Source organism: Oryctolagus cuniculus, chromosome 11, assembly GCF_964237555.1.
Source record: "Oryctolagus cuniculus chromosome 11, mOryCun1.1, whole genome shotgun sequence".
NCBI classification, from domain to species: domain Eukaryota; kingdom Metazoa; phylum Chordata; class Mammalia; order Lagomorpha; family Leporidae; genus Oryctolagus; species Oryctolagus cuniculus.
The window spans coordinates 33,609,404-33,633,626 of record NC_091442.1 but is presented as its reverse complement, the minus strand read 5'-3'; the positions used below and the strand labels follow the sequence as shown (position 1 = coordinate 33,633,626).

The 24,223-nt window shown below is 38.8% G+C and overlaps 1 protein-coding gene across 4 annotated transcripts in view; it reads right to left on the bottom strand.

Moving 5' to 3' along the window:
- PLCB1 (phospholipase C beta 1) overlaps window positions 1-24,223 on the bottom strand; it is a 788,982-nt gene that overhangs the window by 143,989 nt on the left and 620,770 nt on the right. For all 4 annotated transcript variants that reach the window (XM_051846235.2, XM_008256382.4, XM_051846234.2 and 1 more), the window contains exons 24-25: window positions 9,422-9,554; window positions 6,826-6,879 (exon numbers count right to left, since the gene is read on the bottom strand). In XM_051846235.2, the coding sequence (XP_051702195.1) occupies window positions 6,826-6,879; window positions 9,422-9,554 (187 nt within the window). The remainder of the gene's footprint in view (window positions 1-6,825; window positions 6,880-9,421; window positions 9,555-24,223) is intronic.

Below are 24,223 nucleotides of genomic sequence, written 5' to 3'. Positions count from 1 at the left end.
TTAAATAATATTGGACTCATTCTATGAGCAATTTTGTCATTTTAAAAATTAATGTTATATTGTTTCACATTGATCTCAGTCTCCTAAAACACATTTTGTTTTATTTCAATATCTTTCTTTTTTTCCAAAGAAACATTTTATTTAATGAATACAAATTTCATAAGTAGAACTTTAGGAATATAGTGATTCCTCCCACCATAACTGCCCTCTCATCCCCTCATCCCATCCTCACCTACTTCTACCATTTCCAGTCCATTAAGAAAAACAAAAACAAAAACAAAAACAACTGTTCCTCAACAATCAAGACAAGGGCTGTTCAACTCATTGCTTCCCAAAGTGTCAATTTCACTTCTACAGATTTCCTTTCAGGTGCCCTATTAGTTATTACAGATAAGGGAGAACATATGGTATTTGTCACTTTAGGACTGGCTTATTTCACTAAGTATGATGTTTTCCAGATTCATCCATTTTGTTGCAAATGACCAGATTTCATTTTGTTTTACTGCTGTGTAATATTCTACGATGTACATATCCCATAATTTCTTTATCCAGTCTTTAGTTGATGGGCATTTAGGTTGATTCCATGTCTTAGCTGTTATGCATTGAGCTGCAATAAACATGGGGGTGCAGATAAGTCTTTTATTTGATTATTTCATTTCCCTTGGGTAAATTCCCAGGAGTGGATGGCTGGCTTGAAAGGTAAGTCTATATTCAGATTTCTGTGGTATCTCCAAACTGTCTTCCATAGTGGTTTTACTATTTTATATTACCAACAACAGTGGATTAGGGTACCTTTTTTCCCACACTCTCATCACCATTTGTTGTTTGTTGATTCTGTGTGAAAGCCATTCTGACTGGGGTGTGGTGAAACCTCATTATGGTTTTGATTTGCATTTCTCTGACAGCTAGTGATCCTGAACATTTTTTCATGTGTCTGTTGGCCATTTGGATTTCCTCTTTAGAAAAATGTCTGTTTAAGTCCTTGGCCCATTTCTTCACTGGGTTGTTTTGTTGTGGAGTTTCTTTTTTTTATTTTTTTGACAGGCAGAGTTAGACAGTGAGAGAGTTACAGAGAGACAGAGAGAAAGGTCTTCCTTCTGTTGGTTCACTGCCCTAATGGCAACGATGGCTGGTGCTGCACTGATCTGAAGCCAGGAGCCAGGTGCTTCCTCCTGGTCTTCCATGCGGGTGCAGGGACTCAAGCACTTGGGCCATCCTCCACTGCCCTTCTGGGCCACAGCAGAGAGCTGGACTGGAAGAGCAACAGGGATCTTACCCAGCACCCCAACTGGGACTAGAACCTGGGGTGCCAGTGCCGCAGGTGGAGGATTAGCCTAGTGAGCCACAGTGCCGGTGTGGAGTTTCTTGATCTCTTTATACATTCTGGTTATTGATCCTTTATCAGTGCATTGTTTGCAAATAATTTCTCCCATTCTGTCGGTTGTCTCTTCATTTTGCTGGTTTTTTTTTTTTTTTCAGTACAGAATCTTCTCAATTTGATGTAATCGCATTTGTTAATTTTGGTTTTGATTGCCTGTGCCTCTGTGTTTTTTTCCAAGAACTTTGTGCCAATAACTTGCAGGGTTTCCACAATTTTCTCTAATAATTTGATTGGATCAGGTCATAGATTTAGGTCTTTAATCCATTTTGAATGGATTTTCATATAAGGTGTAAGGTAGAGGTACTGCTTCATACTCCCCGCATATGGAGATCCAGTTTTCCAGCACCATTTGTTGAAGAGACTGTCCTTGCTCCAGGGATTTGTTTTGGCTTCTTGGTTTCTGGCATTTGTATTTGGTTCCATTGGTCTACCCATCAGTTTTTGTACCAGTACCAGGCTGTTTTGATTATAACTGCCTTGTAGTAGGTCTTGAAATCTGGTATTGTGGTGCCTCCAGCTTTTTTTTTAATATGATTGCTTTAGCTATTCGAGGTCTCCTGTGATTCCATATGAACCTCAGCATTATTTTTTCCAGATCTGAGAAGATTGCCTTTGGTATTTTGATTGGTATCACATTGAATCCTTAAATTGCTTTTGGGAGAATGGACATTTTGATGAAATTGGTTCTTCAAATCCATGAGCTTGGAAGATTTTCCCATTTTTTATATCTTCTTCTATTTCTTTTTTAATGTTTTATAATTCTCATTGTAGAGATCTTTGACATCCTTGGTTAAATTCTAAGATATTTAAATTTTTGTGTAGCTCTTGTGAATGGGATTTATCTTAGAAGTTCTTTCTCAGACGTGGCATTGTCTATGTATACAAAGGCTGTTGCTTTGTGTGTACTGATTTTATATCCTGCTACTTTATCAAACTCTTTTATGAGTTTCAATAGTTTCTTGGTGGAGTCTTTTGGATCCTCTATATATAGAATCATGTCATCTGCAAATAGGGATAGTTTGACTTCCACTTTCCCAATTTGAATCCCTTTGATTTCTTTTTCTTGCCTAATGGCTCTGGCTAAAACTTCCAGGATGTACGGTTTGATTTTGCTTCTTTTGAATTTATTGAGACTTGTTTTATGGCCTAGCATGTGGTCAATCCTAGAGAAAGTTCCATGGACAACTGAGAAAAATGTCTATTCTCCAACTGTAGGATGGAAAGTTCTGTAGATAGCTGTTAGGTCCATTTTTTTTTTTTTTTGACAGGCAGAGTGGACAGTGAGAGAGAGAGACAGAGAGAAAGGTCTTCCTTTGCCGTTGGTTCACCCTCCAATGGCCGCCGCAGCTGGTGCGCTGCGGCCGGCGCACCGCGCCGATCCGGTGGCAGGAGCCAGGAGCCAGGTGCTTTTCCTGGTCTCCCATGGGGTGCAGGGCCCAAGCACTTGGGCCATCCTCCACTGCACTCCCGGGCCACAGCAGAGGGCTGGCCTGGAAGAGGGGCAACCGGGACAGAATCCGGCGCCCCGACCGGGACTAGAACCCGGTGTGCCGGCGCCGCTAGGCGGAGGATTAGCCTAGTGAGCCGCGGCGCCGGCTTGTTAGGTCCATTTGGTCTACAGTGCTGATTAACTCTGTTTCCTTGCTGATTTTCTGTCTGGTTGATATGCCCATTGCTGAAAGTGGGGTACTGAAATCCCTCATTACTACTGTATTTGAGTCTATGTATCCCTTTAGATCCTTTAACATTTCTTTTAAACAGCCAGGTGCCCTGTAAATAGGTGCATATATGTTTATAATAGTTACATCTTCCTTTTGAATTGATCCCCTAATCATTACATGGTGTACTTCTTTGTCTCTTTTAACAGTTTTTGTGTTAAAGTCTATTTTGTCTGATATTAGGATGGCTACACCAGCTCTTTCTTGGTTCCTGTTAGCATGGAATATCTTTTTCCATCATTTCACTTTCAGTCTGAGTGCATCTTTGTTAGTGAGATATGTTTTCTGTAGGCAGCAAATAAATGGTTTTTGTTTTTTAATCCATTCAGCCAGTCTGTGTCTTTTAACTAGATGGTTAAGGCCATTTACATTCAAGGTGACTATTAATAAGTAATGACTTTGCCCTGCCATTTTCCCATAAATATTCCTAATTTTTTATTTTGGATTTCCTTTGTACTTTTACTGGGAGATTTACTTCCTTTTCCTTCTTCCATAGTGATGACCATGTTTTTGTGTTTCTGTGTGCAGCATATCCTTAAGTATCTTCTGCAGGGCTAGATGGGTCATGACAAATTCAATTTCTGTTTGTCATGGAAGGTCTTTATTTCACCTTCATTCATAAATGAGAACTTTGCAGGCTATAGTATTCTGGGTTGATAGTTTTTCTCTCTTAAACTTAGAATATATCTTGCCATTCTCTCATAGCCTATAAGGTTTCTGATGAGAAGTCCACTGTTAGTCTAATTGGAGATCCTCTGAAATTAACAGGTGTTTCTCTGGTGCATACTTTAGAATCCTTTTTGTTTTACTGTTGAGAGTTTGATTACAATATGTTGTAATGAAGATCTTTTCTAGTCATGTCTATTAGTTCTATGTGTTTCCTGTGCTTGGATGCCCCCTTCTTTCTCTAAATTGGGGAAATTTTCTGTTATTATTCCACTATAAAGGCCTTCTAAACCCCTCTCTCTTTCCACACCTTTAGGAACCCCTAAAACCTGTATGCTGGGTCGTTTGATAATATCCTGTAGATCCCCAACATCTTAATTTTCTAATTTCTTCTTCTTGTGTTCGGTTTGACTGTATAATTTCCCATGCTTTGTCTTCTAAGTCTGATATTCTTTCTTCTGCTTCACTGATTCTGTTGTTAAGGCTCTCCACTGTATTTTTTATTTGTTCTATTGAATTCTTCATTTCCAAGATTTCATTTTTTTTTTTTTTGACAGGCAGAGTGGACAGTGAGAGAGAGAGACAGAGAAAAAGGTCTTCCTTTTGCCATTGGTTCACCCTCCAATGGCCGCTGCGGCCGGTGCGCTGTGGCTGGTGCACCGCGCTGATCCGAAGGCAGGAGCCAGGTGCTTCTCCTAGTCTCCCATGCAGGTGCAGAGCCCAAGGACTTGGGCCATCCTCCACTGCACTCCCTGGCCACAGCAGAGAGCTGGCCTGGAAGAGGGGCAACCAGGACAGAATCCGGCACCCTGACCGGGACTAGAACCCGTGTGCCGGTGCCACAAGGCGGAGGATTAGCCTATTGAGCCACAGCGCCGGCCGTCCAAGATTTCATTTTGATTTCTCTTTAAGATCTCAATTTTGTGGGATAAATTTTCTTTTGTGTCATGTGTGGTTTTCATTAGTCCATGCATTTGCTTCTGATTACTGCTAAGTAATCATATGATCAATTTTTTGAATTCCATTTCTAGCATTTCTTCCATCTCATCATCTTCATAATCTAGTATTGAGGTGTTATGTTCTTTTGGGGGTGTTGGTTTCTTTGATTTTTTGCTGTAGCGGCTTTTATCTTTGGACTATGTCTGATTGGATTAGTGGAGTGTCTACTTAAGGGAATGATATAGGTGTGTGGTAGGCATGGCCAGAGAGCTCTGTTCAGTGCTCCAGGGTAAAGGATGTGTCTGAGGTGATACAACCAGGTTTGGTGTAGTAAATCTTTTTTTTTTTTTTTTTTAATTAGAGGGGAGGTTTCTTGTCTGTTGACGTGGACTTGGCTGAGTTCCTCTCCTTGAAGGAGAACAGTCCTGGGCAATAGCCCCAGTAAGTATATCATCTGTCCACTCTGCCACAAGGACCAGCAATATCTCTTGCCAGGTAAACAGGGAGCCCTGATCACGTGGAGTCTCCCACAGTGACTGCCCAATGTCTCAGCCAGAGCTGAGTCCTCCCACACAGCATCAGTGTTTTTACAATTCCGGCACACAAGCCTCCCACAGTCACAAGCCCCCAGTCCTGAGTCTGTTCTCCCCACCAGATCTCATTGCTGGGTGCAGACACGAGCGGCATGACTGTTATGTATGCCCAAAATGGTGCCTTCTCTCTGTCAGCTTGTTACAGGGTGCTTTTGCAGGAATGATCAGGGAGAGAGAAAACGTGTCCTTCCTTTGTTTTTTCTCCTCTAGTTTGGGGGATACATTATCCCCCATGGGGTTCCAAGCCAGGTTCCCTCTAGGCTCTTCCTGTAGCTTTTTAGCCAGTGGCTTGGGCTTCTGCAGTCTGGTCTCACCTCACTCTCCAACCACTGGTGTGGAGGCTCTTGGCTGCTGGAGTCCTAAGTTGTGTGCATCTTTGCCCTCCACATAGGTCCACTGTGTTCCTCCAGTTTGTGTGTAGAGTTTCCTCTGTGGTTTTCTCCTTAACTCTTCCCTGAGACTGCACTCTTTCCACTTTTTTTAAACTATCTTTTCCTAGACTCTAGCAGCAAGCTCCCTCCCCACTCCACCATCTGAATCCCTCGATATCTTTCTCAAGCAAGTTTTCTATATGCATTTTGTGTATGTTTGTTGACACATAAATACATTTTTATGCTTTAAAGTACATAAATAACAAATGGATAGCCCTGTAAATTTTCAGAAAGCTAACAGGTCAGTCAGAATATTGCTAGTGCGCCAAAAACCTTCCTTTTGGGTCTTGTTCCTCAACAAATGTAATCCAAATTAGGTTCTCTAATGGCATGTATTCATTTCGGCTGGTTTTGAACTTTACATTGATGAAATTAGGCAGAATGTATTCTGTGTCTGGCTTCCTTTCCTGTGCATTATGGTTGTGTGTTTTATGGTTATTGTTTATTTCTACATTTATGTCTTACTCTATTCTGTGAATATATCACTATTTATATTAAGTGAACACGCTACAATTTATTTATTATCTACCCTAATGTTGATGGAAATTTGAGTTGTTCACAAAAATTTTGGCTCTTACGATTGCCGATGCTTTTGATGAATATTTGTGCAATTTCTGTTATGTATTAAGTATTAAAAATTAAGACTCTACGACATACTGCTAATTGTGCTGTGTGAAATTTCTACCAATTTTAATCCCACTAGTTGATAGCCAAGTACAAACTATTTCTAAACTGTGTCACAGTTCTTAAACAATCTGCATTTTATGGTCACAAGTGGATCATATTCTGCTATCCAAAATCCAGTTTATTGTCTGCTCTTGGGGAAGACATGTATTCCAGTTCACTGGGTCACATTCCCAGTGGAAAATTCTTCTTTGGCTCTGAAATAGCTGTCTTATAAAACCATGTTAGTTGTATGTCAGCAGGTCTTGCTTGCTAAGTATGTTTTCTTTTCTGTGATTATATCATAAACTAGGACTGTCTGTTTTTTTTTTAAATTAATGATGTTATTTTTCAGAGATGAGTGGAAATTTTTCCTCTACAGACACTGTAATATTCAGCTGCCTAATTCCACATGGGGACATGGTAGTATTTACCTGTTAGTACACTCTGAATAAGATCTTCTGTTTTTGCAGGTGCCTTTACAGAACCTGCAATGTAAATAGACAATAAAAATAAATAAATCTTTTTACATTTATTCTTCCTATAAAAATAAATACAAAACAAGAAAAAAAAACAATTTGGCATTTGAGTCTCTTTATTGAGAAACTTTAAATTGAGAGAAAATTATTAAAAATTATTTTAAAATGTCTTCATTTTGTAGTTTTGAGACAAATTTAATGAAATAAGAAATTATATGCTCCTTTTGTAAGGAGAGGACACTCTACTTGGAATCAAAACAAATTAGGTAAAGGCAATGCCACTGCCACCTTTAGCAACATCAGGAACAGAATGTGGGCTTTGAAAAATCAAATGAGAACCACTAGGCACTAATAATCATTGCAGGCAAGATCTACTGATGGATGCCTAAACCAGTGGGCAAAAGTTTAAGGAGAAATGGGATGTTTGTATAGTTTCAAAGTTGTCTTCCCCTAAAAGGAGAGATTATAACTCCCAGGGGAAAGATCACTTTCACAAATGATCTGACATCCAGTGATGGGACACATCAGTATTATAAAGCTGGATAGGATGATTTGGGAAGGGCACAGCAGTGCTTCAAAGGGGTTCTTGCCAAAAATGTAGAATCTCAATCTAATCATAAGACAGCAGGCTGGCGAAGCCAAACTGAGAGACAGTCTACAAAGTAGCAAGGTTCTGATAGACAGCAAAGACTGAAGGACTGTCAGAGATGAAAGTGCGCTAAGGAGACATGGCAATCATCTATAACATAGGATCCCGGAGCTGGAATCTGAAACAAAACATGACATTAGAAGAATAAAGCGCATGAAGCTGAAACCTGGTCTGTAGTTCAGTTCATAGTGCCGTGTCAATGTTAATTTTCTCATTTTGATAATTATACCAGAGTCCTGTCCAATGTTAGTTTTTGGGGAAGTGGAGATCATTTTTTGCAATATGTTCTTGGCCCTTTAAAAATTTTTCCTGTAAGTCAAATTATTCTAAAATATAAAGCAAAAATAAATGTCAAATATCACAAGCTAAATAAAACGTTAAATTCTTTTTAACTCTCAGTAGCACAAGACTATGTTTATTTGCATATATAAATGATTTATTTATATTTTGAAAGTACTCAGATGCTTATATTGGTATTTGAATTCTTTATTTGAAAATAACATGATTAAGTCATCTTCTTACTATCATTGACTTCAACACTCTTAAAAGCATAGCGCTTGGACTGGATGTATGGCCTAGTGGTTAAGATGCTGGTTAGGATGGCCACATCCCATATCAAAGTACCTGGGTTTATACCTGGCTCTGGTCCCTGACTCTAGCTTCCTGCTGATGCAGACCCTGGGAGGCAGTGGTGATGGCTCAAGTAATTTGTTCCTACACCTATGTGAAATGCCTGGATTGAGTTCTCAGCTACTAGCATAGACACTCAGCCTGGGCTGGGGCCTTTGTGGATATTTGTTGAGTGACCCAGCAAATGGGACTGCTCTCTCTCTCTTCCTCTCAAATAAATAAAAAATAAAAACAGGAAAGCAGAGTTATCAGTACATGAATGTCTGATTCCATTTAAATATGATTTATTCTTTTTAAACTCTCACTCTCCTTCATTGGAAATATTCTTGGACCCTTCATTGGAAATATTCTTAGACCCCTATTGCTATAGGACATGAAGCCATGCCTTCATGGAAGGAAATAACTTTTATCCCTTTTATTTACTTTATTAAGCAATTTAACACAAAGTTATCAAGGACATTCTACCTCTCAACCCTGAGTGATGGGCAAATGAATTATCCAACAGAAGCCTGTCCTAGGAAGCCTTGTAGCTACTGTGAGAAATGAGACCTGCACAGGAGAGATGATAACATAAAGCAGCATGAGGTTAAATGTCAAGCTTAGCTGCACAGAGATGTCTGGAAATGAGACACAAGTGCAGCTAAACGCAAGAATTTTAATATCAGAAGGAACTGTGCCTGTCCTGAATCCATTCTTCCCCAGCTAAATGGCCTTTATGAAGGACTTTATCAGTTGAAAATGGCAGCTTATCCATCCATAGAGTGGGAGCAATAATAAAATGTGCCCTCATAAGCCATTGGCGGGGGGAGACAGGGAGAGCAATGGAAGCCATGTGATGGTCTGAGGACAAAGCCAGCACAGGTTCGTCACTCCAGATCATGGAAAGGAAGTCACAGAAAGAGGCACAGTGCTCTTGGCAGAGGTGCTAATGAAGAGAACTGAGAATGTGTGTCCCGGATTTGTTCATAATTTGCATGGAGCCCTCTTTACAATCATGCCAGCGGAGGGATCCTAATCCATTAGCAAACAAAGACCCAGGTAGCCTTGGGGATCTGCTGTTGGTGTGGCTTCATAAGTTACCCACAAAGTCACAGGAGCACTTAGGAGTCTTTTTTTGGGGGGGCACTCATTCATTCATCTGTCACACACTTGAGAAGCGCATCCCACGTCCATGCATCTCTTCTCACTTGCAGCTTCAAACATTGACTCAGACAACCTCCTTCAGTGGCCTGTAACAACCGTAGACCCTTACTCAGGTTGTGCAACTCTTACCTGGAGCTGGTTGGCTATGCAGAGCCTGGGAGGGTGGTTTGGGGGCCAGGGATGAAGTGTGATTCACTCCATTTTCTGCTGGAGTGGTCTTGGCTTCACTTGGTGCCTCTGAAGGTGCTTCCCCAGGATCAGCCTAAAATCGTAAGTATCCTGTCATTTCCAACATTTCTTACTGTTCTTTGATTGCTTCCCTAAACCAACAAGGCTATATTTTATAGCATTATAGCATTTTCACAACAATTCTGGCCCCTAGAGTCTGAAATATCAAATTTGAAACTGTATGAAAAGCAGGGTAAAAACAGCATGGTGTAGAACCATGACTGTGGTCACTTAAAGTCCCAATTTTTTCACCAACCTATGACTATGCCCTTTGGCAGTATCCTCCCACATGTATTCCAGACCTAACTGTGTGATTTTCTTTGCCAAATGAGACCAGCAATCTAGATGCAGAGGATTTAAAAAAAAAAAAGCTTGTGAATTCCACCCCCTCGCACCTCATTTTCACACCCCTGCTGTAGCAACAGGAGATGTGAGACCATGTGGAAGAGAAAAGTGCCATCCTGGCCAAGGACGTCCTGGCCCAGTCAGTCCCCAGATGACCATGTATGCATAAGCTACGCTTGGTCCAGATGAGCAGAACTGCACAGCTGGTCAAATGACTCATAAAAGTACTAACTAGCTGATGTCATTTGGAAATTATTTGTTTTACGATAATAACAAACTGATGTGGTGCAAAAGAGCATAGGTTTTCAACTCTCTGCATTAATGTACCTGGAAAGGCAGTGGAAGATAACCCAAGACTTGGGTCCCTGCCACCTATATGGGAGACCAGGATGGAGTTCCTGGCTCTGGCCTTCATCCTGGCCCAGACCTGGATGTTGTAGTCATTTGGGGAAATGAAATAGCAGATGGAAGAGGGAAGATCTCTGTCTCTCTCATGCCGTCACTCTACCTTCTAAATAAATCTTTTTTTTTTTTTTTTTTTTTGACAGGCAGAGTTAGACAGTGAGAGAGACAGAGAAAAAGGTCTTCCTTTTGCCATTGGTTCACCCTCCAATGGCCGCCGTGGCCAGCGCACCGCACTGATCTGAAGCCAGGAACCAGGTGCTTCCTCCTGATCTGCCATGCGGGTGCAGGGCCCAAGGACTTGGGCCATCCTCCACTGCACTCCCGGGCCACAGCAGAGAGCTGGACTGGAAGAGGAACAACCGGGACAGAATCCGACTGGGACTGGAAACTGGTGTGCCAGTGCCGCAGGCAGAGGATTAGCCTATTGAGCCATTGCGCTGGCCCTCTTAGAAAAACAAGAAAGAGTATACATTTTGGAGCCAAACTTGCCTGCATTCAAATTCTGACCCTGCCATTTGCTAGCAATATGATACTAGGCAAGTCAGTTAAATGTATGTACTTCAGTTTCCTTACCTGTATAGATGAGGATATATATCTAAATTTTCTATCTTGTGTGGTTGTTAAGAGGACTGAATAACTAGATACTTATAAAGTAGTTAGAATAGTCCCTGATACATAGTAAATACACATTAAACAAAATGAATGAAACAGTTAAGCTGGTGAGATACTACCAATTATTCACACTAATAATAAATGCATTGCAACTTATGGTATCTCCACTCCATCCTTCCTAGTAGCTACTTCACTGTACCCCATACAGAATCAATCTTTAATAAATGCTTTCCAAATAAAAGCTGATCCTTATAAAATACCTGTCTCAGGAGGACATACTATTTCAATGGAGTTTTGCAGTACTCTAAATATTCCACAGCTCTTCATTACAATTGTCTTCTGAAGGGCAGATGTGGCACAGTGGGTTAAGCCACGGCTTGAGATGCCCATTTCCACATCAATGCCTAGGATCCAGTCCTGCCTATGCTTCTGATACAGCTTCCTGCTGATGCACACCCTGTGAAACAGCAGATGATGGCTTAACCTTGGTCCCTGCCACCCACATCGGGTAACTGGATGGAGTTCCTAACTCCTGGCTTCAGCCTGGCTCAACCCCAGCTGCTGCATGTATTTGAGGAACAAACCAGTGGATGGAGGATTTCTCTCTCTCTCTTCCTCTCTCTCTATGCCTTTCAAATAAATAAAAATCAATAAGCTTTTAAAAATTAACAAAAAACACACTTTTTTTTAAAAAAAATTGTCTTCTGAGTCTAGGGCTAGTTTTAGTGACAGTGAGGTTGTCCCAATGCTCTCTTCTGTAGTCCAATAAAAATACATTATGAAGTATGCTTTCCGGAAGTCACTTGGAGCCCGACATTGTGACATGCTGTCCTATAATAGCACATTGCCATTTGATGACATTTTTTATAAAAGCTCAGTGAAAAGTAGTGATGAAAATTGTCACAAGTGGCCTTTAATTTCTCTACCAAAGATATCTTTAACACAAGAATTCTAAAACTGCTTCAAGTCAAGGCAGAAGTTATTGTAATTCAAGAAACAAAGCCTGCTTGTATACCATGGCCTGTTCAGTATTGTTGGTAGAGAGGCATAAGAGATGAACCCTGGTACCAGGTAGGGACAGGAGCCTAAGCAAGGATCTGAGGCAGTTGATGTTACAGGTTATGGTACAACTCTTCCCTGAAAAATGACTATTTCTTATGGGTAAGTTACATTATAATTGTATTATTTATTTATTTATGTCGGTCTTTGAACCATATGCCTATGTCATTCAGCAAAACATTGCAAACTGGAGACTTTTAGTCCCAATGGGGTGTGTAGACATTTTGTCTTTGGTTCACTCAATGCTGCCAAATCTTTAAATTAAAGGAATTTTTCATTTTAAAATGGGTTTCTTCCTCCCTTGAAAAATTGTACCTGGCAACACTGGGCCTACACACCCATATGAGTCGGGAGTGAGTGGTTTCCACATCTTTTAAGAAAGTTCCCTGACTACTCACTGTTGCCCTATATGAATGTATTGCTCTATGTGAATGAGAAGGCATTCATACAGAAAAGTTAAATAAAACAGTTAAACACAAGAGCTGAAAATAATGGAAAAAAGGAAAGGTTCCTACAGTTAGTGTAATACTACAATTTAACTTTGATAACAGGATTAAAAGATTGAATAATTTCCACTATCTGGATATCTGGATATGAACTGAAATGCAAGAACCAAATTTCCATTCCACTCATGAGAATCATAGGTCAACACACATGACTTTATTTCTCCCCAGGCTTTCCCCCAAATATGTTTTTGTGAGTTTGAATAACAACCATGAAACCTTTCTCATGGTTCTGAAATTACAATAAAAAAGCAGAAACATTAGTTTATTTAATTCATGTTTAGGATACAATTAAGAAAATTTCAAGAAAACAAGATTTAGAAGGTAGTATATTTCAGATGTACTAATTACAATTTGCTTAGCTGGGTAGAGAAAAATAAAATGTGCTGAATGAACCATAGAAGTAAGCTTCTGCCCTCTAGTGGCCAAATTAAATCATCGCAACATTTCCCGTTTCAAAGCATGGCAAAATTGACTTCAAAAATTAAATTTTTTTATTCCAAGATGGTGGAATAGGGAAGGAGCTTATTGCTCTAGTTTACAGTTACATAGCTAAAAAAAAAAAAAAGTGGATAGAGTGTGATCTCAGGGAAAAGTTAGGGAGAAAACTGCAGAAGAAACTCCACACAAATTAGAGGGACACTATGGATCCATGTGGAGGGTGTGCACAACGTGCACAACTCAGGACACCAGCAGCCAAGAGCCTTAACACTAACTTTGAAGAGTGATGTAAGACCAGACTGCAGCAGCTGAGACACTGTCAATAAAGCTGTGGGAAGAGCCTGGTTGTGTGAGTCTGGTTTGGAGCCCTGTGGGGAACAGTGTACCTGCCAACCTAGAGGGAAAAAGGGGATGCGCTTTCTCTCTCTGGCCACCTGGCACCAGCGTTATGAAACTAACCAAGAGTGAGCAGGCAACCTTTTGGACATGCATAACAGCTGTGCCACTCACGTCCATGTGCCTAACAACCAGTTGAGAGGAGATGCTTGAGACTGGCTAGGAAAATTGATAGGAAGCTAGGTGCTCATGACTGTGGGAGCCTTGTGGGTTGGGATGGACTGTGAAAATACTGTGGTGGTGTGCAAGGGCACAGGATGTAGATTGGTCTTTGGGTAGTCACTGTGGGCAGCTCCACACGCTCGGGATCCTTGATTCCCTGGTGAGTGTCACTACTGCAGGATCCAGGCTCAAACTGAGGACTGCATGGGTCCTTGTGGCAGCAGGGATGAATCTTATACCCACTCCACCTAATGTTCAGGCATTGGGCTCCTTGGAGGAGAGGAGGTGAGCATGAGACTATTCCAACAGAGCTGATCAAACCTCCCCTCTGATTAAAAAAAAAAAGAGAGAGATTTAACAAACCCAATTTGGGTGTCACCTTGGACACTCCCCTCACCCTGGAGCACTGAACAAAGCTCCCTGGCCACACCCAGCACATGCCCCTGGGTATTTGTTGAAACATCAGACACTCCCATAAGAAACAGAAGCATAGTCCAAAGATAAAAGCCATTACAGGGAAAAAGAAATAAATCAACAAGTATCTCCACAAATGCCCAAAAATAAATGTACCAATTCAAGAAACAAGAATAAGGAAAACAACATGATGCCTTCAAAGGAAAACAAAAACACTTCTATACTAGAATGTGAAGATGAAGAGATTAAAGAAATGTCAGAAACAGAATTCAAAAAATTGATTGTAGGATTACTTAGAAGTAATCAGAAGCAAATCCATGAATTATATGACATTAATGAAAATATTTCCTATGAAATTGAATTTTAAAGAAAAATCAAAATGAAATATTAGAAATGAAGGATTCAATAGATTAAATTTAAAATGCAGTAGAAAGCCTTACCAACAGACTAGGTGAGTCAGAAGAAATAATATCCAGATTAGAAGACAAATTCTGGAAATTTTACAGTCAGACCAAAAAAAGAAAAAGTTAGAAAACTGAAAAACAGTGTTCAGGATTTATGGGACACTATCAAATGACCCAACATAAGGGTCTTAGGAGTTCTTGAAGCATAGAAAGAGAAAATGAATTAGGTCTTTTTATTGAAATAATTATAGAAAACTTCCTCAATTTGGAGAATGAAAGGGATGTCCAAGTACAGGAAGCACATAGAATTCCTAATAGACATGACTAGAAAAGATCTTTACTATGACACATTGTAGTCAAACTGTCCACAGTAAAAGAAAAGATTCTAAAATGTGTACCAGAGAAACACCAGAATACTTTCAGAGGATCATCCATCAGACTCACAGCTGAGTTTTCATCAGAAACCCACAGGCTAGGAGAGAATAGCAAGATATAGTCCAAGTTTAAGAGAAAAACCCAGAATACTATAGCCTGCAAAGTTCTCATTTATGAATGAAGGTGAAATAAAGACCTTCCATGACGAACAGAAATTGAAAGTATTTGTCACCACCCATCCAGCTTTACAAAACATGCTTAAGGATGTGCTCCACATAGAAACACAGAAACATGGTCATCACTATGAAAGAAGGTGAAGACAGAAAATCTCCCAGTAAAAGTACAAAGGAAATCCAAAGTAAAAAATAGGAATATTTATGGAAAAATGGCAGGGCAAAATCATTACTTATCAATAGTTTCCTTGAATTTAAGTGGCCTCAACTCTCCAGTTATAAGATACAGATTGGCTGAATGGCTTCAAAAACAAAACCCATCTATTTTCTGCCTACAAGAAACACATCACACCAACAAAGATACACACCGAAAATGAAAGGATGCTAACAGAAACCTAAAGAGTTGGTATAGCCATCCTAATATCAGACAAAATAGACTTGAACACAAAAACTGTTAAAAGAGACAAAGAAGAACACTGTGTAATGATTAAGGGATCAATTCACCAGGAAGATATGACTCTAATAAATGTATATGCACCTAATTACAAGGCACTTGGCTATTTAAAAGAAATGTTAAAAGATATGAAGGGAGATATAGACCTCAATACAATAGTAATGTGGGGATTCAATACCCCACTTTCAGCAATGCACAGATCAAACAAATAGAAAATCAGCAAGGAAACAAAAGTTAATCAACATTACAAACCAAATGGACTTAACTGATATCTACAAAACTTTTCATCATACAGTTGCAAGAAAACACATTCTTTTGACCAGTGCATGGAACTTTCTCTAGGATAGACTACATGCTAGGCCATAAAGCAAATCTTGGCAAATTAAAAAAAAATTGAAATCATACCATGCATCTTCTTTGACTATAATGGGATGACAATAGATATTAACAACTTAAAATTCTCTAGAACATACGCAAACACTTGGAGACTGAATAACATGCTCCTGAATGAACAGTGGGTCATAGAAGAAATCAAAAGAGAAATAAAAAAAATTTTGGAAACAAATGAAGATGACAATACAAGATATGAAAATGTTTGGGATACAGCAAAAGCAGTATTAAGAGGAAAGTTTATTGAACCTTGTGCCTATATCAATAAATTGGACAGACACCAAATAAATGAGCTATCAATGCACATCAAGGATCAGGAAAAACAACAGCAAATGAAACCCAAAATAAGTAGGAGGAAAGATATAATTAAAATTAGAGAAGAAATAAACAAAATTGAAACCAAAAAAAAATCACTAAAATGAAGAATTTTTTTGAAAAATAAATAAAACTGACAAACCATTAGCACAACTAATCAAAAAGGGAAAAGACAGAGAAGACCCAAATCAATAAAATTAGAGATGAAAAAGTAAATGTAACAACAGACTTCACAGAAATAAGAAGAATCTTCAGAAATTACTACAAAGATCTGTATGCCAACAAATAGGGAAACCTAGAAGAAATGGATAGATTCATGGACACATACAACCTATCGAAACTGAGCAATGAAGACACAGAAAACTGAAACAGACCAATAACCCAAACGGAAATTGAATTACTAATAAAGACCCACCCAACAAAGAAAAGCCTAGGACTGGATGGCTTCACAGCTAAAAGAAACAGAACTACAGACTAGTTTCCCTGATGAACATAAATGCAAAAATCTTCAACAAAATACTAGCTAATCAAATCCAACAACACATCAGAAACATCATTCACTCAGACCAAGTGGGATTTATCCCTGGTATGCAGGGATAATTCATCATTCAGAAGTCAATAAATGTGATTAATCATATTAAGGAACTAAAGAAGAAACTCAGATGATTATTTCAATAGATGCAGAGAAAGCATCTGATAAAATACAACATGTTTTCATGAAAAAAAAAAAAAACATAAGCAAATTGGGTCTAGAAGGAACATTCCTCAACACAATCAAGGTGGTTTATGACAAACCCATGGTCAAGATCCTTTTTAATGGGAAAGCATACCCCCCCGAGATCCAGAACCAGACAAGGATATCCATTCTCACCATTGTTGTTTAATAATGTCATGGAACTTTTAGCCAGAGCCATTAGGCAAGAAAAAGAAATCTAAAGGATACAAATTGGGAAGGAAGAAGTCAAACTATCCCTATTTTCAGATGACATGACTCTATAAACAGGAGATCCAAAAGACACCACTAAGAGCCTATTGGAACTCACAGAAAAGTTTGGCAAAGTGGCAGGATATAAAATCAACACACACAAAAATCAATAGCCTTTTTATATACAAAGAATACCATGGCTGAGAAAAAACTTCTAAGATCAATCCCATTAATAATAGCTATTAAAAAAATCAAATACCTTGGAATAAACCTAACCAAAGACATCAAAGATCTCTACAAGGAGAATTACAAAACATTAAAGAAAGAAATAGAAGTCACACAAAATGGAAAAATCTTCCATGTTCATGGATTGGAAGAATCAATATCATCAAAATGTTCATACTACCAAAAGCAATTTACAGATTCAATGCAATATTGATCAAAATACCAAAGACATTCTTCTCAGCTCTAGAAAAAATGATGCTGAAATACATATGTAAACACAAGAGACCCTGAAGAACTAAAGCAATCTTATACAACAAAAACAAAGCCAGAGACATCACAATGCCAGATTTCAAGACATACTACAGGGCAGTTATAATCAAAATAGCCTGGTACTGGTACAAAAACAGATTGATAAACAAATGGAACAGAATCACAACTTCAGAAATCAACCCATGCATCTACAACCAACTTATCTTTGACAAAAGAGCTAAAATCAAACACTGGAGCAAGGACAGTCTCTTTAATAGATGGTACTGGGAATACTCGATCTCTACATGCAGAAATATGAAGCAAGACCCCATACCTCACACCATACATGAAAATCCACTCAAAATGGATCAAATACCTAAATCTATGATGTGACACCATCAAATTCTTAGAGAATATTATTGGGGAAACCCTGAAAGACATTGGCACAGGCAAGACTTCTTAGAAAAGACCCAGGAAGCACAGGCAATCAAAACCAAAATTAACAAATGAGATTACATCAAATTTAGAAGTTTCTGCACTGCAAACAAAACACTCAGCAAAGTGAAAGGCAACCGATAGAATCAGAGAAAATATTTGCAAACTATGCAACTGATAACAGATTAATAACCAGAATGTATAAAGAGCTCAAGAAACTCAACAACAACAAAACAAGCAGCCCAATGAAGAAATGGGTAAATGACTTGAACAGGCATTTTTCATGAGAGGAAATTCAAATCTCCAGCAGACACATGATAAAATGCTCAGGATCACTACTGTCAGTGAAATGTGAATCAAAATCACAATGAGGTTTCGCCTCAATCCAGTTAGAATGGCTGTCATATAGAAATCCACAAACAACAAATGCTGGCAAGGATGTGGGGGAAAAGGTACCCTAATCCACTGTTGGTAGGAATGTATATTTTCGCAGTCACTGAGAATACAGTATGGAGATATCTCAGAAATATGAATATAGACCTACCGTATAATCCAGTGATCCCACTCCTGGGAATTTACCCAAAGGAAATGAAATCAGTATATGAAAGTATTATCTGTACCCCCATGTTTATTGCAGCTCAATTCACAATAGCTAAGATATGGAATCAACCCATATGTCTGTCAATTGAAAACTGGATAAAGAAATTATGGGATTTTACATCATGGAATATTACACAATGGTAAAAATAAATGAAATCCTGGCATTTGTAACAAAATGGACACAACTGGAAAACATTAAATTTAGTGAAATAAGACAGTTGCAAAATGACAAATACCATATGTTCTCCCTGATCTGTGGTAACTAACAAAGCACCTAAAAGGTAATCTATAGAAGTGAAATTAACACTTTGAAATGCGGTGACTTTGAACAACCCTTGCCTCAACTGTTGGGGAACATTTTTTTCCATACTATTTATTGAACTCTTTACTTAGTATAGAGTTAATCTTATGTGTATAAAGTTAATTAAAAATAGTTCTTAGTAAAAAATAAGAATCAGAATAGGAGAGGGAGGAGGAAGAAGGGTGGGAGTGCAGGTGGGAGGGCAGGTACAGTGATTCTTCTTATGTGTTCTTCTCACTATGTTCCGGAAGTTGTATTTATGAGATGCATACCTTAAATATAAGGCTTCTGGGAAAAAAGATTTCATAAAAATAATTTACAAGTTCCTAGTTCCAAAATGAACATAAGTGCTTTGAAAACACAATGCAGACAGATCAGTAAAGTGATAACTAAGAAGGTCACAGATCTAAGTTTTTCAAAATGAAGAGGATCCATTTGCTAGGCTGGTTGAAAACATTTCCATTCTGGGCATCAACAATTTGGATCTGGGGCTGGCGTTTGGCTTACTGGTTGAGCACCTAAAAGGTAATCAATTAAGATGCCTGTGTCCCACATTAGAGTTTCTAGGCTTAATTTCTCGCTCTGGTTCCTAACTCGTTTTCTGCTAATGTAGAATCTGGGAGGCAGCAGTGATGGTTCTTGGGATTGGGTTCCTTTGAACCACATGGGAAACCTGAATTGAGTTCCTGGCTCCTGGTTTAGCCTCATCCATTCCTGCCCATTGTGGGCATTTGGGGAATGAACCAGTGATAAGAGCTCTCTCACTCTCTATCCTACCATTTCAAATAAATAATTTTCTTAGAAATATGAATCTGATGATAAAACAGTAGAGAATCGGGATTTGGAGAATTGAGTAGAGTGGATGAAATGGTAGACACGAGGGTGCTTCAAATGCCAGGTGTATGAGCAAGCTATCACAGGTGTGGAATCATGCTGTGCTTGCCAGGGTCATCTAAAAAACAAGTACCTTTTGTGATAGGATGGCAGCATATTTATTCAGATACCAGATGATAATAAATGAGGTCATCAATTTTTCCAGAATGTTATGGGCAAAATTCATATTTCCATCAGGGAAGAATTCAGTCCTCTTAGAACAAATGTGGACAGTGTATGATTTTGTTAGTCAGCTTTTCCTGTGTGCCTTACACTCGTGTTAGCTGAATGACATTAGATAATATGTTCACCTTACCTTTCTAAGAAATTGAGTCATTCCTAAGAACCATGTTCTGATTCATACATTCTCAAGTGTTTAATAAGAGCATATTCATATTTACAATTCACTTGAAATGTACCAAAAAGAAGATGGATTAATAAATGGATATAGATCTGATTGGGATGAAGTGAATGCATCAACTTTTTAAGTGTGGAATCCAAGTGATTGATACATAGGTATTCATGGAACACTTCTTTCAATGCTTTTGCATGTTTGAAGCTTTCATAATAAAATACATCTAAAGTCCTATTTTTGAAGAGTCTACTAGAGTAAGTTGGAAACAAAAGGGAGCTCTAAGGAGCTGGATTAATTCACATATTGATTTCAGTTTTATAAGCTTAATTCACATAAAATAAAAAAAATGATTTTGGCATTCTTGCAAATAATGCCCAGCAAGCCTCTTCCAGTAATAAGTGAAACATGGATCCAAGTGATTCTTGATATAGAATGGCCATATTTTCATATGAAGATATCAGTATTCATGGAGTACCTGTTGTTGAAACATTAGCGACAGCTACAAGTGTATATGTAGATGTGTGAATTTTTAAAGTTGTGTCTTTTTCTCCGGATAGTAAAGTCTATTAGAGCATCTGATTTTTTCATTATATATCTATAATGTTTATAGTGATTGACCTAAAGTTATATTAAATATTTATTGATTAAATGAATAAGTTCACAGTTTACTACTCATGTCATCAATAGGTATATTATTAATGACAAAATCCTGAAACTAAAAATATATCTAAATGTTGTACTAATAGTAAAAATATTTTGGGTAAACAAATGAATAAAAACAATGAACATGCTTCTCTTTCTGTTGCCTGTAGTGGAGAATCTGCAGTTAACTCTTAACCATAGTAGGTTACTCAGGAATATATTAAAGGCTTAAAGGACAGAATCAGGCTATTTTACATATATGTTACATAGTCATTCCTCAGTAGCTTTGGTTTTATGCAGGGTACCCAATGAAAACGCCTTGTAAACTCCAAAGCTGTATAATATGAAAATGAAAGGGATAGTGTCATTATTTAAAGGCCATCTCCTAAAAGGCAAACTTCCTATTTTATTGGAAGTTTTAAAGTTCAGGAATTTTGATTAACTATTGTTTCTACAGGTTGATATTTTGAGGCTTTGTTAGATGGAAAAATTTTAATGGAAATGAATTCAAAAATGAGTAGTAATCTTCATCTTTGATTTTAGTTAGTGCTCAATTCTTAAACTATGAAGTACCAAACTGCTGTCTTGTAGAAATTATTTCAGCAAACATTATAGCCTGTGAGAATACCACATTGAAATTTTTGCTTCCTGGGTTATTTTGTTGCTGAAATTTGCATCATTATTCAAATAATCTTCCCGTTGAAGACACCCATGGTGCCACACAGTGAATGAGAAAATACTTGCAGACTATTTTAGGGAAATTTCATCTCACATGTAGGAACTTAGGTGTCTGATAATATAAAAAAGCAGACCTCCTGGAGTCAATGAAGTTTCAGTATTTCCAAACAGCTTTCCCTTTTCATATCAACATTATGTGATGAGCACTCACACACTTTCACTTGCACCGTGCACCACAGGTGGCACTGGGAATTCTTATGAACAGACGTTTTTATCTTGAGGGCTGAGTGAGGGTTGGAGTAAAAGGTCTTAGACCACAGCCCTCTCAAGTGTGGCAACAGACGTGTGGCAGATGAACACAGCCTGTGTAATTTAAAAGTTTTAAATTGAGATACATATTTTGGCCAACCAATGCACAAACTAATGAAATAGAAGTCCATACCATCCCTATTGAAGCATCCCTATTGAAGATAAACATCTCATATTCTTTGTTCACTCATCCAGGTGACCCGCTACAGGGGACTGAAAGATTGCTGGAGAGACAGTCCTTGCTCTAGATTACTAGAAAATGACAGTTTTGTTTCAGAGGTGTGCAATGTGGTGTGGAGTAGACTCTTGTTCCTCAGAGTGTGCTTCACCTAGGTGCTTATGAAAGATGCCCAAGGCTGGCGCTGCGGCTCACGAGGCTAGTCCTCTGCCTGTGGCGCTGGCACCCTGGGTTCTAGTCCCGGTTGGGGTGCCGGATTCTGTCCCGGTTGCCCCTCTTCCAGCCAGCTCTCTGCTGTGGCCCGGGAGTGCAGTGGAGGAAGGCCCAGGTCCTTGGGCCCCTGCACCCGCATGGGAGACCAGGAGGAAGCACCTGGCTCCTGGCTTCGGATTGGCGCAGCGTGCTGGCCGTAGCGGCCACTTGGGGTGTGAACCAACGGAAAAAGGAAGACCTTTATCTCTGTCTCGCTCTCTCTCACTGTCTAACTCTGCCTGCCAAAACAAAACAAAACAAAAAAAGATGCCCAGTATGTCTCCACCCCAGACCCACTGAATTAGGATGAGCACTTTATCATGATGCCTGGGTCACTGCATTTAAGGAGGTCTGATGTAGAACACAAAGGGTGATGCTGGATTCCCCCAACTTTCTGACTTTCTAATTGGCACTGGGCAAAGAATGTAGCCCCTCAGAGCCTCATCCGTTAAATGAGAATAATATTAGTAATTAGGACTTATGGATTTTAAAATATTTCTTTAATTTATTTATTTAAAGAGAGAGAGAGAGAAAAGAGGAGAGAGGGAGGGGAAGAAAGAAAGAGAGAAAGAGAGATTTCTTATTTTCTGATTCTCTCCCCAAACGCTTTTTACAGCTGAGGCAGGGCCAGTCTCAAACCAAGAGCCAGGAACCAAGAACTCAATCCAAATCTCTCATGTAAGTGGCAAGAACCCAAGTACTTAGTCTGTCAACTGCTGCTTCCTAGGGTATACATTAGTTGGAAGATGGAATCAGGAGGGGAGGCAGGAAGCCAGGTGCTCTAACTTGGGATAGAAGCAGCCCAAGTAGCATCTTGACCATGACAGTAAACGCACAACCTAAAATAGGAGTGTCTTAAGGATTAAGACGAAACCCTTATATACGAAAGGGTTCAGTATACAGTGCCAGGCACTGAGGAGACACTCAGTTAAATATTCATTATATTTATTTTTTTCTCTGCTTGTCTTACTTGCCAAAGCAAATCATGTTCAAATATTGCATTTTGTCATTAATGTTATCAAGTGATATTTCTAATTAATGCATTGAATACTTTTTCCCCTATGCAGGTGAGTTTTAAAACTAGAAAACAACAACAACTAAAGTCACCGATATTTCATTAGGCATCTCTCAAAGCATTTGGGTTCTGAAATATTTAAAAGCATTTCTAAAACATAAGCTATGTACCTAGAAAATATGATAGAAAAACATACCAAAAGTTAATAGTACCTGCCGGATTACTGAAGGATTTTTATTTCCTTATTTCTTTTGTTTACCATGGCTTAAAATTTTTCCATATGACTTTTTTATTTAGAGGGAAAACTTTAAGTGCCCTAAAGGTCTTGTTAGGAGAGCAGCCATTTAGTCTAGGAGTTAAGATGCCAGTTAAAATGCCTGGATCTCACATCAAAGTGCTGAGGATCAGTTCCTAACTCTGGCCTGCTAATGCAGGGAGGTAGCAGCAATGGCTCCACGTGGGAGACCTGCACTGTGTGATCCCAGCTCCTGACATCAACCCAGGCTCAGCCTCAGGTTTGGTAGGAATTTGCATAGTGAACCAGGGGATGGGAGTGCATTTTTCCATCTCTCTCTCTCTCCACTCTCTCTCTCTCACAAACAATAAATAAATAAATAAAATACTTTGTTAGGATTCAGATTAGCCTCTTCTCATACAACTTTGCTCACCTGCCACCCTGAATTATGACTTGATATAATAAACCCATTAACTTGAATCTATAGTGTTCCTTAAGTTTCTATAATTATTCAGATTATATATAATGTATTTATACAGTTACAATATATCACCTGAATAATGTCTTCCCACATGATCTGATGTAAATGTTTATTGTTCAAGTCACAGGGAGAAGAATTTAACTTTCCTACTTATCTGGTTTGTGAGCTAGTGGTGAAGATAATTTATGAGAAAATTATCCATTTAATGATATTTTATAGTCCAATGAAGTCTTTAATGTTCAAATAGAAATGACCTTTAGAAGTGCCACGTTAAAAGGATCATACTAAAAAAGACTCTGCTGCTAAAATAGTCTCTCCAGTGCCTGACATGTCCTAGATAGAATTTTCTTTTGAGAAAACCACTGCTACTTATTTTCAGTGGCCTCATTCAAACAAACTTACATTATTGTGAGACAGATAAAGGGCACAGTGCTGTTCAAAGGCGTGAAATGACTTTTCTTTCCTAGTATTATGTGGTGAGAACAAATGATTGTTTTTTTCT